Source organism: Oncorhynchus mykiss, chromosome 28 (genome assembly GCF_013265735.2).
Source record: "Oncorhynchus mykiss isolate Arlee chromosome 28, USDA_OmykA_1.1, whole genome shotgun sequence".
NCBI classification, from domain to species: domain Eukaryota; kingdom Metazoa; phylum Chordata; class Actinopteri; order Salmoniformes; family Salmonidae; genus Oncorhynchus; species Oncorhynchus mykiss.
The window spans coordinates 25,800,257-25,814,330 of record NC_048592.1 but is presented as its reverse complement, the minus strand read 5'-3'; the positions used below and the strand labels follow the sequence as shown (position 1 = coordinate 25,814,330).

General features: G+C 43.8%; 1 protein-coding gene across 3 annotated transcripts in view; it reads left to right on the top strand.

Moving 5' to 3' along the window:
* The window catches only part of LOC110508791 (ephrin type-B receptor 1), a 386,951-nt gene that overhangs the window by 254,938 nt on the left and 117,939 nt on the right, over positions 1–14,074 (top strand). For all 3 annotated transcript variants that reach the window (XM_036966014.1, XM_036966012.1, XM_036966015.1), the window contains exon 4: positions 5,144–5,299. In XM_036966014.1, coding sequence (XP_036821909.1) covers positions 5,144–5,299 — 156 coding nt within the window. The remainder of the gene's footprint in view (positions 1–5,143; positions 5,300–14,074) is intronic.

The window sequence follows — 14,074 nt, the reverse complement described above, 5'->3', positions numbered from 1 at the left end:
CCTAGTTAAATGAAGGTTCAATAAAGAACCATTTAAATTAATGTGTGCTCTAGGTCTACTGAACGTCATGAACACTTTTATATCAGCAGAAGACGATGACGATCTTTTTCCCCTCATCCTACTAATTATTTTGGATCTGTGCGTTAACTGTTAAATACACTGAAGCCCTTGGTTCTATAAAAGGGTTATTGGTTTCTAAAGAGATAGTCCAGCTGGGATGTGTAATTCCCATAAGGCCAGTCTGATTGTTACGAGCTTCCACACTCCTGTTTATAGTATATTCACCAGATTGAACCATTCAGTGTGGAAGCCAATGCAGCATAATGCGTTTAGTTCTATGGGTATGCTTTTCCCGTGCCTCCACATAGCCTACACCAGTGGTTCTCAAACGTTTTAACCCGTGCCTCCACACAGCCTACACCAGTGGTTCTCAAACGTTTTAACCCGTGCCTCCACACAGCCTACACCAGTGGTTCTCAAACGTTTTAACCCGTGCCTCCACATAGCCTACACCAGTGGTTCTCAAACGTTTTAACCCGTGCCTCCACACAGCCTACACCAGTGGTTCTCAAACGTTTTAACCCGTGCCTCCACATAGCCTACACCAGTGGTTCTCAAACGTTTTAACCCGTGCCTCCACATAGCCTACACCAGTGGTTCTCAAACGTTTTAACCCGTGCCTCCACACAGCCTACACCAGTGGTTCTCAAACGTTTTAACCCGTGCCTCCACACAGCCTACACCAGTGGTTCTCAAACGTTTTAACCCGTGCGTCCACATAGCCTACACCAGTGGTTCTCAAACGTTTTAACCCGTGCCTCCACACAGCCTACACCAGTGGTTCTCAAACGTTTTAACCCGTGCCTCCACATAGCCTACACCAGTGGTTCTCAAACGTTTTAACCCGTGCCTCCACATAGCCTACACCAGTGGTTCTCAAACGTTTTAACCCGTGCCTCCACACAGCCTACACCAGTGGTTCTCAAACGTTTTAACCCGTGCCTCCACACAGCCTACACCAGTGGTTCTCAAACGTTTTAACCCGTGCCTCCACATAGCCTACACCAGTGGTTCTCAAACGTTTTAACCCGTGCCTCCACATAGCCTACACCAGTGGTTCTCAAACGTTTTAACCCGTGCCTCCACACAGCCTACACCAGTGGTTCTCAAACGTTTTAACCCGTGACTCCACACAGCCTACACCAGTGGTTCTCAAACGTTTTAACCCGTGCCTCCACATAGCCTACACCAGTGGTTCTCAAACGTTTTAACCCGTGACTCCACATAGCCTACACCAGTGGTTCTCAAACGTTTTAACCCGTGCCTCCACACAGCCTACACCAGTGGTTCTCAAACGTTTTAACCCGTGCCTCCACATAGCCTACACCAGTGGTTCTCAAACGTTTTAACCCGTGACTCCCAAAAAAGGAGTGGCTCAAAGCACGCGACCCCTCGCACACGCACATGAATGCGTGCACAATCGCTGCGCAAATGTGGCCTGTTATTACAGCCATAAACGGTGATGCATTTTCAAAACGAAAGATATAGAAATAAATGTTGTTTTACATCTTCACTTTGAGCAGAAAGTCATTCATGTTAGTAGTCAATGTCAACTAGGGATATCATGTCACTTCTCTGGAGGCCAGAGCCAGCAGGACTGTACGGCCCATCTGTATGCAGCGGAGGTTACAGGATCGGATGGAACGTCTGTTTGTAGCCTTTTTCTTCCTCACAAATATGGTCATAAATTTGCCAGAAATGTTACATCTTCGTCGCATAAGTAGGCCCTATTGAAGGCAGTGCAATGTTACAGCTATATTTAACCTATAGCCACAGTAGCCACCCTAGCTAGGCCTATCGGAAATCTGAAAATGATCAAACAAAATCTCCAGGTAGCTTATTGTTCTGGCAATGATGCATCCTTTAGCAGATTGCTGAATTGTATTTTATATGGATAATATCAACGTACTCTGCTTTTGCCAGGCAAAACAGGAGAACATTTTAAAAGTGCTTTCTGATCACTAACCTGGATTGGCGCGCCTGACTGCTGATGACTGGTCATTGGTCAAGAGTCAAGACACACAACTTTTTGGTTCTGAATTACAGATTATATGTTTTTGAGACTAGAATTTGGTGCAATACAAGGCCTATGTTAGTAACCAGATCAAATAGGCAAAGAGAAATATAAATAATATATATACATAAAAATGATTTACCTTTTAATACATATTTCTCCCATTCAGTTTCACACTTGCGTCACCCAGGGGGTCGGGACCCCCAGTTTGAGAACCACTGGCCTACACAACACTTCAATTCCCTTGAAGATAGAAACCTCTTTTACGGGGGGTTTTACTGGTAGTTTGTGGTGGGTGTGGCCAGTCCGTGTGTGTTTCTACTAGTTGGTGCTATGCTTGGTGGTAGTGATCTGTCTCTGTGTTGTGTGACCAGTGTGTTAGCCTCCTGTGTGTCTGTAAAGAATTCTGCTGGAGCTGGATGTCTCTTTCTTTCTTTCTTTCTTTCTTTCTTTCTTTCTTTCTTTCTTACTTTCTTTCTTTCTTTCTTTCTTTCTTTCTTTCTTTCTTACTTTCTTTCTTTCTTTCTCTCTTTCCTTATCTTTATGTCTGTCTCTCTCTCTCCCCCTCAATCTTTCTCTCTTTATCTTCATAAAGAGTAGGTCTTCCACTGTTACTTGAGTATGTGCAGTAAATCTCATTCTCTCTTCCTTTCACACTCTTCTTCTCTAATTATCTCTCTTTCTCTCAGCCTCTCTCAAAACCCTGGTCTAACAGCCCATTTGAGATGCCAGTAGAATGGGAGAGAGGACTCTGCCTATTTAACAGTACCATAAACCAGACGCTCGCCTCAAAACCCTGCATCTCTGTTCTTATATTAATGAAGCATAAAATATTTAATTCAATCTTAAAAGGCTGTTGATATAAAGGTCCTAAGGTTTCATCCGCCCCTCCGTTCTCTACCTTCGTTCAACATTCTTTCCCTGATTCTTTCCCATTCAGTTCATTCTGAGGGGGTGTAGAGTGATGGTTCCTCGCTCATACTGGAATGGATAACTCTCAATTTGCCCTTATGCTGTGTTCTGTGTACTATTTGACTGGTAGGGCTGGGAGGTATGCTGTGTTCTGTGTACTATTTGACTGGTAGGGCTGGGAGGTATGCTGTGTTCTGTGTACTATTGTACTGAAAGGGCTGGGAGGTATGCTGTGTTCTGTGTACTATTTGACTGGTAGGGCTGGGAGGTATGCTGTGTTCTGTGTACTATTGTACTGGTAGGGCTGGGAGGTATGCTGTGTTCTGTGTACTATTGTACTGGTAGGGCTGGGAGGTATGCTGTGTTCTGTGTACTATTGTACTGGTAGGGCTGGGAGGTATGCTGTGTTCTGTGTACTATTGTACTGGTAGGGCTGGGAGGTATGCTGTGTTCCGTGTACTATTGTACTGGTAGGGCTGGGAGGTATGCTGTGTTCCGTGTACTATTGTACTGGTAGGGCTGGGAGGTATGCTGTGTTCTGTGTACTATTGTACTGGTAGGGCTGGGAGGTATGCTGTGTTCTGTGTACTATTTGACTGGTAGGGCTAGGAGGTATGCTGTGTTCCTTGTACTATTGTACTGTTAGGGCTAGGAGGTAGACTTTTCTGGCTATGAGACCTGCTTCTGGGCTGTAGTTTAGGCCTCTAGGGCTCACTTTTCCTGTCAAGGTTACATGATCAGGTAAAACTCCTGCCCCTATATAGGAGGGATGGACTTTTACTTGTCTGTAGAATTTTTCTTCAGTAGGTTTCAATGGCATATCTTGATAGAGGTCCTCCTGGTTGCTTTGTTGGTATGTTGTTGGTATACTTTACATGCTCTAGTCCAAGGGTAGGCATTTAGATTCAGCCGATGGCCGATTTCTGTTGCATTGGATGGTCGGGGGGCCGGATCATAATAATAATAATTTTGCAGTGCAAATTGACCATAACTAAGCCCAAAAATGTATTTTAAAATAACCATCATTTCATACCTTGATTACATTGAGACACGATCACATATCTCTTTTTTCATTTGTCGAAAATAATTGGGAACAGATTTCCTAAATGAAACTCATTTTTAGCAAATTTGCCGACCAGTTTGCTGACCCCTGGTCTAGTCGTTGTGTTAGAAGGGATATTTTATTTAAGGGCTAGATTATGTGGCTACTTTGATAGAGCTGGCTTGTCTATGACGACCAAGCAATTTTTTAACTCCTTTTCAAAAACTCATTGGATAGCCTTAGTCGCAAAGCTACATTCACCTCCCCCAGCCAACCCATTACATTATTATACTCCAGGACATAACCCCAGAGAGTGAGTGGATTGTCGTGTTGAATTTATAGACTTACTTATTGTGGGTTGTAGCACCTCTTTCACCTTACCCCTCTTTTACCCTATGAGGAAGCTATGAGGAAGCTAGCTAAAATATTAGGCTTTCATCATAGTTAATATAGCACATAAATCCCTTTCTTTTTCAGGACAGTCTCCCCTCCTTTTTTCTCATCCTTTTATTCCTGCAGGATTGCTGAAATGGATGTGATTATTGCCTGAGTTTAGGGACACAGTTATATCAGGAACAGTCATATTTTTCCTCCTCTCTCTCCCCGTTCCCAGAATTAATCTGCTACTGCTGAAGGAAGGCGAGTTATCACTGGAGATCAGTGGGGCTGGATGCAGTCACGTATAATAAACAGGGAGGGAGGGAGAGAGGAAGGAAGGGGAGGAGAAGAGAGAGAGAGAGAGAGATACAAATTGCCAGACATCCATATAGCATCAGGGTCATTCCAGCAGTCCATTTAATCCTCAGCCTCACTACCACATGTTATGGATCACTCGTCTGTTATTCCATCTGTCCCTATGTAACCTGTCCCACAATAACATCCATGTCAATGCCAAGGTACAGTGCTAGGCTATTTTTACCTGTCAGCTGTTAAACAATACGACCATTTTGCTTCAGCATTCTCTAATGTATTTTGTCCCCTCTCCCACCATGTAAGTCAGTGTCTCAAGTCAAGCCCGGATGTGCACTGTGTACATGTGTCAGCCTAAATATAATGCCTAAATACTTTGCATTATCTTAATGTCTAATATTGTTTGTCCTTCTCTCCCCCTGTAGCCTGCCCCCCAGGGACATTCAAGTCGAGCCAGGGTCCAGGTCTGTGTTTGCAGTGCCCCTCCAACAGCCGCTCTGCAGCCGAGGCCGCCACTATCTGCGCCTGCCGCAACGGCTACTACCGTGGGGACGTAGACCAACCTGACATGCCCTGTACCAGTGAGTATCTTTATGGTACTTTTCCTCTGACCAGCCAGGCATAACCTGCAACAGTTCTATACTACTGTATATCTATATCCGGGTCTTCAACATCCCCTGTACATACATGTATACTCTTATGTAACCCTAGCCACTCCTTTTCCAAATATTTACCATATTCAGTCTCTGTGGGGTATGAGTGAGGAAACAAGATGCATTAGTTATCCGATCACTAGTCCAACGCTCTAACCACTAGGCTACCCTGCAGCCCCTAAATCAACACTGTATTCTATATGAGCACCAATATGGTTTTTGTAAAAACGACTCCACAGATATGGCTCTTTTGCAACTTGTGGATAACATTTTTACAGCCCTGAACAACAATGAATACGCTCTTGTCATCTTTTTAGATTTATCCAAAGCCTTTGACACGGTTGATCATGAAATATTACTTTCTAAATGGCATTATTACGGTTTGCATGATTATACATATAATTGGCTATATAGTTATGTTTATGATAGAGAACAGTGTGTTTATGCAAATAGATGTGCATCTACAACAGCCAAGATATCCTGTGGCGTGCCACAGGGTTCGATAATTTGACCTGTGTTATGCCTAATCTATATTAATGACCTTGCTGCTGTGTCTTCTACCGTACCTCCCATTCTCTTTGCTGAGGATACCAATTAGATGTTATCAAATAATAATTTTGATTCACTAGTTAATGAAGCCAATTCAGGCATGGCCACATTTTCTGAATGGTTCCAGATAAACAATTATCTTGAAATGTACAAAAATCCAACTTTAATGTATACGCTAATAAGAATAAGAAATATTGTTTGAAAAAAGAGCCAGAATCTCAATAGGTGGGAATAAAATGGAAGGAGTAACATCCACTAGATTCCTCTAAGTTTTAATTTATGAAAAGTTATCATGGAAAGATCATATTCAATTTGTCTGCAGCAAAGTGATGAAATCTGTTGTTTCATCAGAAAGATGAGTGGTTTGGTTGATCAGGCTTGCTTCCTAACTCTATACTATAGCTTAATTTACCCATGTCTCATTTACTGTAATATTGTCTGGGCCAGTCCATATGCCTCCTACCTACTATAAATACATTTGCAAGACTAGCCACCTCCTCTAATTACCTGGCTCCATCTGCACCTTTGTTTAAGAAAATCAATATCCTGTCTATTTACTACATTAATTTATGCCAATTATGCACTTTCATCTACAAATACTCATACCTCCCAGACAGTTTACCTAAAAATGGATTCTTCCAGGTTAATTCTGAAATCCATCTATATAACACAAGACACTGCGGTAACCTTCACCCTCCCTACTGCTGCACCTCACATAGTGAATTCTCTATCAGATACAGAGGTAGCATACTCTGGAATTCTTATCTTCACATTGCCAAAACATCTTCATCCCTCAACAACTTCAAGCAAAGACTGGGGGTCAGCCTGATGAACCAAAACACTCAGTAATCTCCTCCATATAGCCTAACTCTCACACACTCACATGCACACACATTTAAACAAAACACATATACAGTTGAAGTCGGAAGTTTACATTCACCTACGCCAAATACATTTAAACTCGGTTTTTCACAATTCCTGACATTTAATCCTAGTAAAAATCTTAGGTCTTAGGTCAGTTAGGATCACCACTTTATTTTAAGAATGTGAAATGTCAGAATAATAGTAGAGAGAATGATTTATTTCAGCTTTTATTTCTTTCATCACATTCCCAGTGGGTCAGAAGTTTACATACATTCAATTAGTAGTTGGTAGCATTGCCTTTAAATTGTTTAACTTGGGTCAAACGTTTCGCGTAGCCTTCCACAAGCTTCCCACAATAAGTTGGGTGAATTTTGGCCCTTCCTCCTGACAGAGCTGGTGTAACGGAGTCAGGTTTGTAGGCCTCCTTGCTCATACACGCTTTTTCAGTTCTGTCCACAAATTTTCTATAGGGTTGAGGTCAGGGCTTTGTGATGGCCACTCCAATACCTTGCAAGCCCCCCCTTTGTGGAGTGGTTGAAAAATGAGTTTTATTGACTCCAACCTAAGTGTATGTAAACTTCCGACTTCAACTGTACATACTTTTTTTTTTTCATGATTACTGATCAATTCATTTAAACATGTATATTTAGCAGGTTTTGTTATACTTATGTATTGTATATTGTTTTGTTGTGGTGTGATTTTCATTTAAGCCCTTGGGCTTCCAACCACCCCTGGACATCATTTATTTGTATCTGTATTGTTGTTTATCACTTGTTTTCTTTGGTGCAAATAAATAAAAATAAAACATCAAAAGGTTAAAATAATAACTGGACGGATAAAAATCGTCAAAATTCGATAAATATTTTTTAGCTATAAAACAGATGGTTTTAAGAGGTTTAATACAGACCATGCAAAAAGGTTATTCGAAAAACCAAAACCTTTCTTGCAGAGCACATAGCATGTCTACCTCTTCCAAGCATTTATTTCCCACTGTTCAAACAGACCACATTTCAAGACACAAAAAACAACAAGATCAGGTGTGGCCAATTACTAGATGTGGCCAACACACCTGAACACACTCAAATTGACAAGACAAACTACTGACTGTTGTTGGTAAATGTATACATGTACTGTATGGAATGGTTTGAATAATGAGACAGTTGTGGGCCCAATTAACACACAAGGGCAGCAGGTAGCCTAGCCATTAAGAGTGTTGCGTCAGTCACTGAAAGGTTGCTGGTTCGAATCCTTGAGCCGACTAGGTTGACACGTGTATCTGCTAAATGACAACAATTTAAGTCACAAAATCACACATTGAAAATGTTTTTAGTGAAGATGCATTGAATGCAATAAAATGCTGTCTCTACAGTAACACAAGAGGAATAAAATACACAAAAATGGAACTATATACAGGGAGTATCAATACCAGATCAATGTGCAGAGGTAGGTATGTACATGAAAGCAGGGTAAAGTGACTAGGCATCAGGATAGATAATAAGTGTGTATGTAGCAGTGGAGGCTGCTGAGGAGGACGGTACATAATAATGGCTGGAACGGAGTGAATGGAATGGCATCGGACACATGGAAACCGTGTATTTTATACCATTCCGCCTATTACCACGAGCCTGTCCTCCCCAATTAAGGTGCCACCAACCTCCTGTGTTATGTGTGTGTGTGTGCACCTATGTAGTGAATATGTGTTGGAGTGTCAATGTGGTGTGTGTGAGTGAGTGAGTGAGTGAGTGAGTGTGTATATATAGTCAAGTGAGTGCAGATCGTTCGGGTACCATTAATTGACTAATTTGCAGTCTGGCTATTTAGCAGTCTTATGGCTTGGGGGTAGAAGCTGTCTTGGAACCTGTTGGTCCGAGAGCCAATTCTCCGGTTCCATTTGCCGGACGTTAGAAGAGTGAATAGTCTATGGCTTGTGTGGCTGGAGTCTTTTTTGGGCCTTCCTCTGACTGCCTGATATAGAGGTCCTGGATGGCAGAGAGCTCAGCCACATTGGTGTACTGGGCTGTCCGCACCACCCTCTGTAGCGCTTTGCGGTCAAGAGCAGTGCATTTGCCATACCAAGCGGTGATGCAGCTAGTCAAGATTCTCTCAATGGTGCAGCTGTAGAACTTTTTGACGATCTGTGGGCCTATGTCAAATCTTTTCAGGCTCCTGAGGGGGAAGAGGTGCTGCCTTGCCCTCTTCATGACTGTGCGGGTATGTGTGGACTATGTTAAGTCCTTAGTGATGTGGATGCCAAGGAACTTGAAGCTCTTGACCCTCTCCACAACAGCTCCATCGATGTGGATGGGGACATGCTCTCCCCTCTTTCTCCTATAGTTCATGATCAGCTCCTTGGTCTTACTGACATCGAGGGAGAGGTTGTTGTCCTGGCACCACACTGTCGAGTCTCTGACCTTCTTCCTGCAGCAAAACTTGATCAGGAAGTACAGGAGAGGGCTAAGCAGGTGGTGTTGTTGCCGACCCTCACCACCTGGGGCCAGCCCGTCATGAAGTGAATAGATTACATAGATCTTCCTCTACTGCAGCCCACAGTCCTCATTATACTGATAGACAAAGCAGACACACCAGCTAGCATCCATACATACACTATACTGGGGAGCCAATAAGCCTATTTATGCCGTCATACTTATCTAAACATGTATTAAAACAATATGCTAAGCTCTTCACAAGTCCCTGCCGACACACAATTATAGCGGAGAAGAACACTGAAGCCCCAAAACGCTTGTTTACTTTGGGATTCAAATTTCTCTGCAGAGGGCTTTAATGGTCTACATGCACTCGTACACACACACGCGCACACACACACACACACGCGCACACACACACACGCACGCACGCACGCACACACACACACACACACACACACGCGCACACACACACGCACACACACACACACACACACACACACGCACGCACGCACACACACACACACACGCGCGCACACGCACACACACGCGCACACACACACACACGCGCACACACACGCACGCACGCACGCACGCACGCTGGCCCTAATGCCTTAGGAGAGGATCTAATTAACAGTTATCCGACTCCTCACTGCTGCTCAACAGCATCACTGGAGCTACAATATCATTATTTGTCTGGTTTTGTATTTATTTTATCTTCACTTATTCATAAAGCCCTAAGCTAATTGGATCAGAGGCAGGGTATAGTGTCCAGTTCTGTTCCCCTGGTCTGGCTGGTGCTACCAGAGCTGTCAGTGTGTGTTACAGCATACTGTAGGTGTATGTACAGTGCATTCGAAAGGTATTCAGACCCCTTGACTTTTTCCAAATGTTGTTACGTTACAACCTCTTTCCCTCATCAATCTACACACAATGCCCCATAATGAGAAAGCAAAAACAGTTTTTTAGAAATTTCGTAAATAAGTATTCAGACCCTTTTCTCAGTACTTTGTTGAAGCACCTTTGGCAGCGATTACAGCCTCAAGTCTTCTTGGGTATGATGCTACAAGCATGGCACACCTGTATTTGGGGAGTTTCTCCCATTCTCTCTGCAGTTCCTCTCAAGTTCTGTCAGGTTGGATGGATCGTGTCGCTGCACAGCTATTTTCAGGTCTCTCCAGAGATGTTCAATCAGGTTGAAGTCCGGGCTCTGGCTGGGCCACTGAAGGACATTCTCACGAAGCCACTCTTGCGTGGTTTAGGCTGTCATGTGTCTTTTACTGAAGATTGGCATCCGTCTGTCCACTCTACCATAAAGGCCTGATTGGTGGAGTGCTGCAGAGATGGTTGTCCTTCTGTAAGGTTCTCCCATCTACACAGAGGAACTCTGGAGCTCTGTCAGAGTCACCATCAGGTTCTTGGTCACATCCCTCACCTTACTGAGGAGTGGCATCCGTCTGTCCACTCTACCATAAAGGCCTGATTGGTGGAGTGCTGCAGAGATGGTTGTCCTTCTGGAAGGTTCTCCCATCTACACAGAGGAACTCTGGAGCTCTGTCAGAGTCACCATCAGGTTCTTGGTCACATCCCTCACCAAGGCCCTTCTTCCCCGATTGCTCAGTTTGACCGGGCGGCCAGCTCTAGGGAGAGTCTTGGTGGTTCCAAACTTTTTCCATTTAATAATAATGGAGGCCACTTTGTTCTTGGGGATCATCAATGTACCCTTCCCCAGTTATGTGCCTTGACACAATCCTGTCTCGGAGCTCTACGGACAATTCCTTCGACCTCATGGCTTGGATTTTGCTCTGAAATAGACAGGTGTGTCACTTTCCAAATAATGTCCAATCAGTTGAATTTACCACAGGTGCACTCCAATCAAGTTGTAGAAACATTTCAAGGATGATCAATGGAAACAGGATGCACCTGAGCTCAATTCTGAGTCTCATAGCAAAGGGTTTGAATTTTCAATAAATTTGCAAACATTTCTAAAAACCTTATTTCTCTTTGTCATTATGGGGTATTGTGTTTAAAATAATAAAGAAAAACATTTATTTAATCAATTTTAGAATAAGACAGTAACAAAACAAAATGTGGAAAAGGGGAAGGGGTTTGAATACTTTCCGAATGCACTGTATGTCAACAGCCTTCTGCTCTGCCGAGGCTCTACTTCAAACGTCGCTCTCCTCATTTCCTCTTCCTCTAGGGGAGGGCGCCAAACCCTCTGTCTCCCAGCACGGGGCCCACTAACCTCGGCTCCGTTACCTGCCACCGGTTGCTTTTGGGACAGGCTCGCGCCACACAACTCTCCCCTCTTCCTACCAACCGCCAGGCTTTCACCAGCCTTACCCCAGTTCCCTCACAATGGGCTTAGCCAGGGATAGCCTGCCTGCTGGGTTTACGGGACCCCCTCTCTGTATGGGGGAAAGAGGTAGACTGACAGGCTGGTCGGTAATTGGTGGGAGTCGGCCAGTGGAACTGTTGCTGATTAGTCCGTTGGGGAGAGATGAGATACAGAGATGGAGGGGAATAGGGGAGAAGCATGCTGTGTCTCTACTGTGTGAATAGGGAGGGAAATTGAGAAATGAAGTAGCGTGGTTGGGCTTATGGACAGATGCAACGACACAGTGTGTGCTACATTTAACTGTAGGGAATGGAGAGAAATGCAAGGGTCTGCTTGTGAGTTAACAACTACTCCAGGGAGATAGTAGAGATGTACAATATGTTCACTTAGAAAAAAGGGTTCTTTGCTATCCGCCATAGGAGAACCCTTTTTGGTTCCAGGTAGAACCCTTTTGAGTTTCATGTAGGGTTCTACATGAAACTCAAAAGGGTTCTACCTGGAACCAAAAAGAGTTCTTCAAAGGGTTTTCCTATGGGAACAGCTGAAGAACCTTTTTAGGTTCGAGATTGCAACTTTTTTTCTATGAGTGTTCCATGCTATGGCCTACAGTATGGGACATTCAGAGATATTCAGAGGAAGATTATATAGTGTGGTATAGCCAATGTGGAAAAAGACAGGGATTGATTTGGTTTGAGACATGCAGGGATGTAATTCACCATGTTTTGAAGCTTGAGGTGTAGGTAGAATTGTTTGGATTCAATGACATGCAGGGGTATTGGAATGCATGGTATCAGCACAAATAGAGAGACAGACAGGGAGACAGAGGAACATACAGAAATGATTCCAGTACACTCATTACATTCCTGGCCTACACCACAATTGCTTGGAGTCCTGTGGCTCCAGTCTCATCTTACAACTGTGGCCAAGCTTCCGGATGCTCCCTTGATCTCTGTCGCACACTGTCTGGACCTCAGGCCACAAATCCATATCATTCTGCGCTGAAGCTCTGTATCCATTGGCACTTTGAAGTCAACCCGGGCTGGGCTGGCCTTGGTGGGCTAGCTCGAATTGCGTTCTCACTGCCTACAGAAATAAGAAATTATGTAATGTTGCTAGGTAGCCAATATGTGACTGTGCAGCTGGCTTTGCTAATGTTGCTAGCTAGCAAGATGTTGAAGAATTTAATTTACCCTCACCGTGCTGTAACTAACGTTACCCCATACTCCTGCCAGTGCCAGCCAGACTCAGAGCGATGTATTTATTTTGCTAACGTTAGCTAGGTAGCTAAACGGTTAGCGCCATTGCTAGCATAACAGGCTAGATAGCTACCTTAATTCCTACCTTGCTTGCCATTGCATTGGTTATTAGCTAGCTAGCTAGCCAAGCAAACCAGGCGACAGGTTTGATATAATGTAGCTTTTAGTACGACCTCACATTAGCTAGCTAACGTTAACGTTAGCCAGCTTGTTTCAACTCTGATTTGCTAGCTAACGTTAGGTAGTTAGCAGTCGAGGTCTGACTGTTCTCATAAAACTTTATTGTGTCGTGCAAAAATGAATGAAGGATCCAGATATGGTGGTAACACAGCTAGCAATGAGGAATCGGCTGAAGAAGCGGCCCTCTTCCGGGGCGCCGGTGTCGGACTCGGGCCTGGAATCAATACGAATGACTGCCCAGAATCGTCCCAAGTACATCGGTCCGTTTCCGTCTACTGTAATTCAGACGACTTTGCCGGCATCGTACCAGAATCCCCCCAGAAGCAGCCTGATGCAAATTTAAATAAATGTATACAAAATTACCCGATTTAGTAATTTTAAATATTACTATTATACATTTTATACATACAAATGATTAAAAAAACATTTTGTTTCGGAGGAAACACCATACACCCGGTGATCGTGTCAGCGTGCATGTGTCTGGCCCGCAACAGGAGTCACTTCAGCGCGATGGGACAAGCATTGTTAATGCTTATCAATTGCCTTGCACAAAGTGCTCTTAAAGAATTTAATTTAAATGTTAATTGCATTTTTGATCACAGAAACGATGAGAAAATATGTAAAAATAAATGATGAAATGTTAATTATATAAAGCAGCTTGTGTCATCATCTGCCAGAGAGAAGCCTCGGCCCAAACCCCAAGCAATATCTTTGGCCCAGATAACTCACACCGGAATCGGCCTGAGCCCCAAGTAATATATACATTTGGGCCAGATAACTCTCACTGGAATCGGCCCCAGCTCAAACCCCGCATCCTAGCCAAAAGTAATACTGCCTAAGGCGGCCCAGACTCGGGCCTAGTGACGTCGGCTGAGTCTGACTCTCAGCCGAGTGCCCAGACACTCAGACGGAATCGTGCCCAGATCCACTGTGCTAGCTGGGAATTTGTGTGATGTCTGACTACTGCTTGTTCATTTGCTAGCTAACAGCAACAAGCCCATATGAGCTAGCTAAACATTGTGTCAGCATCCAGCAGTGATCAGCTGGTGGTTGCATACAGTAGTAACGGTGTAACGGATGTGAAATAGCT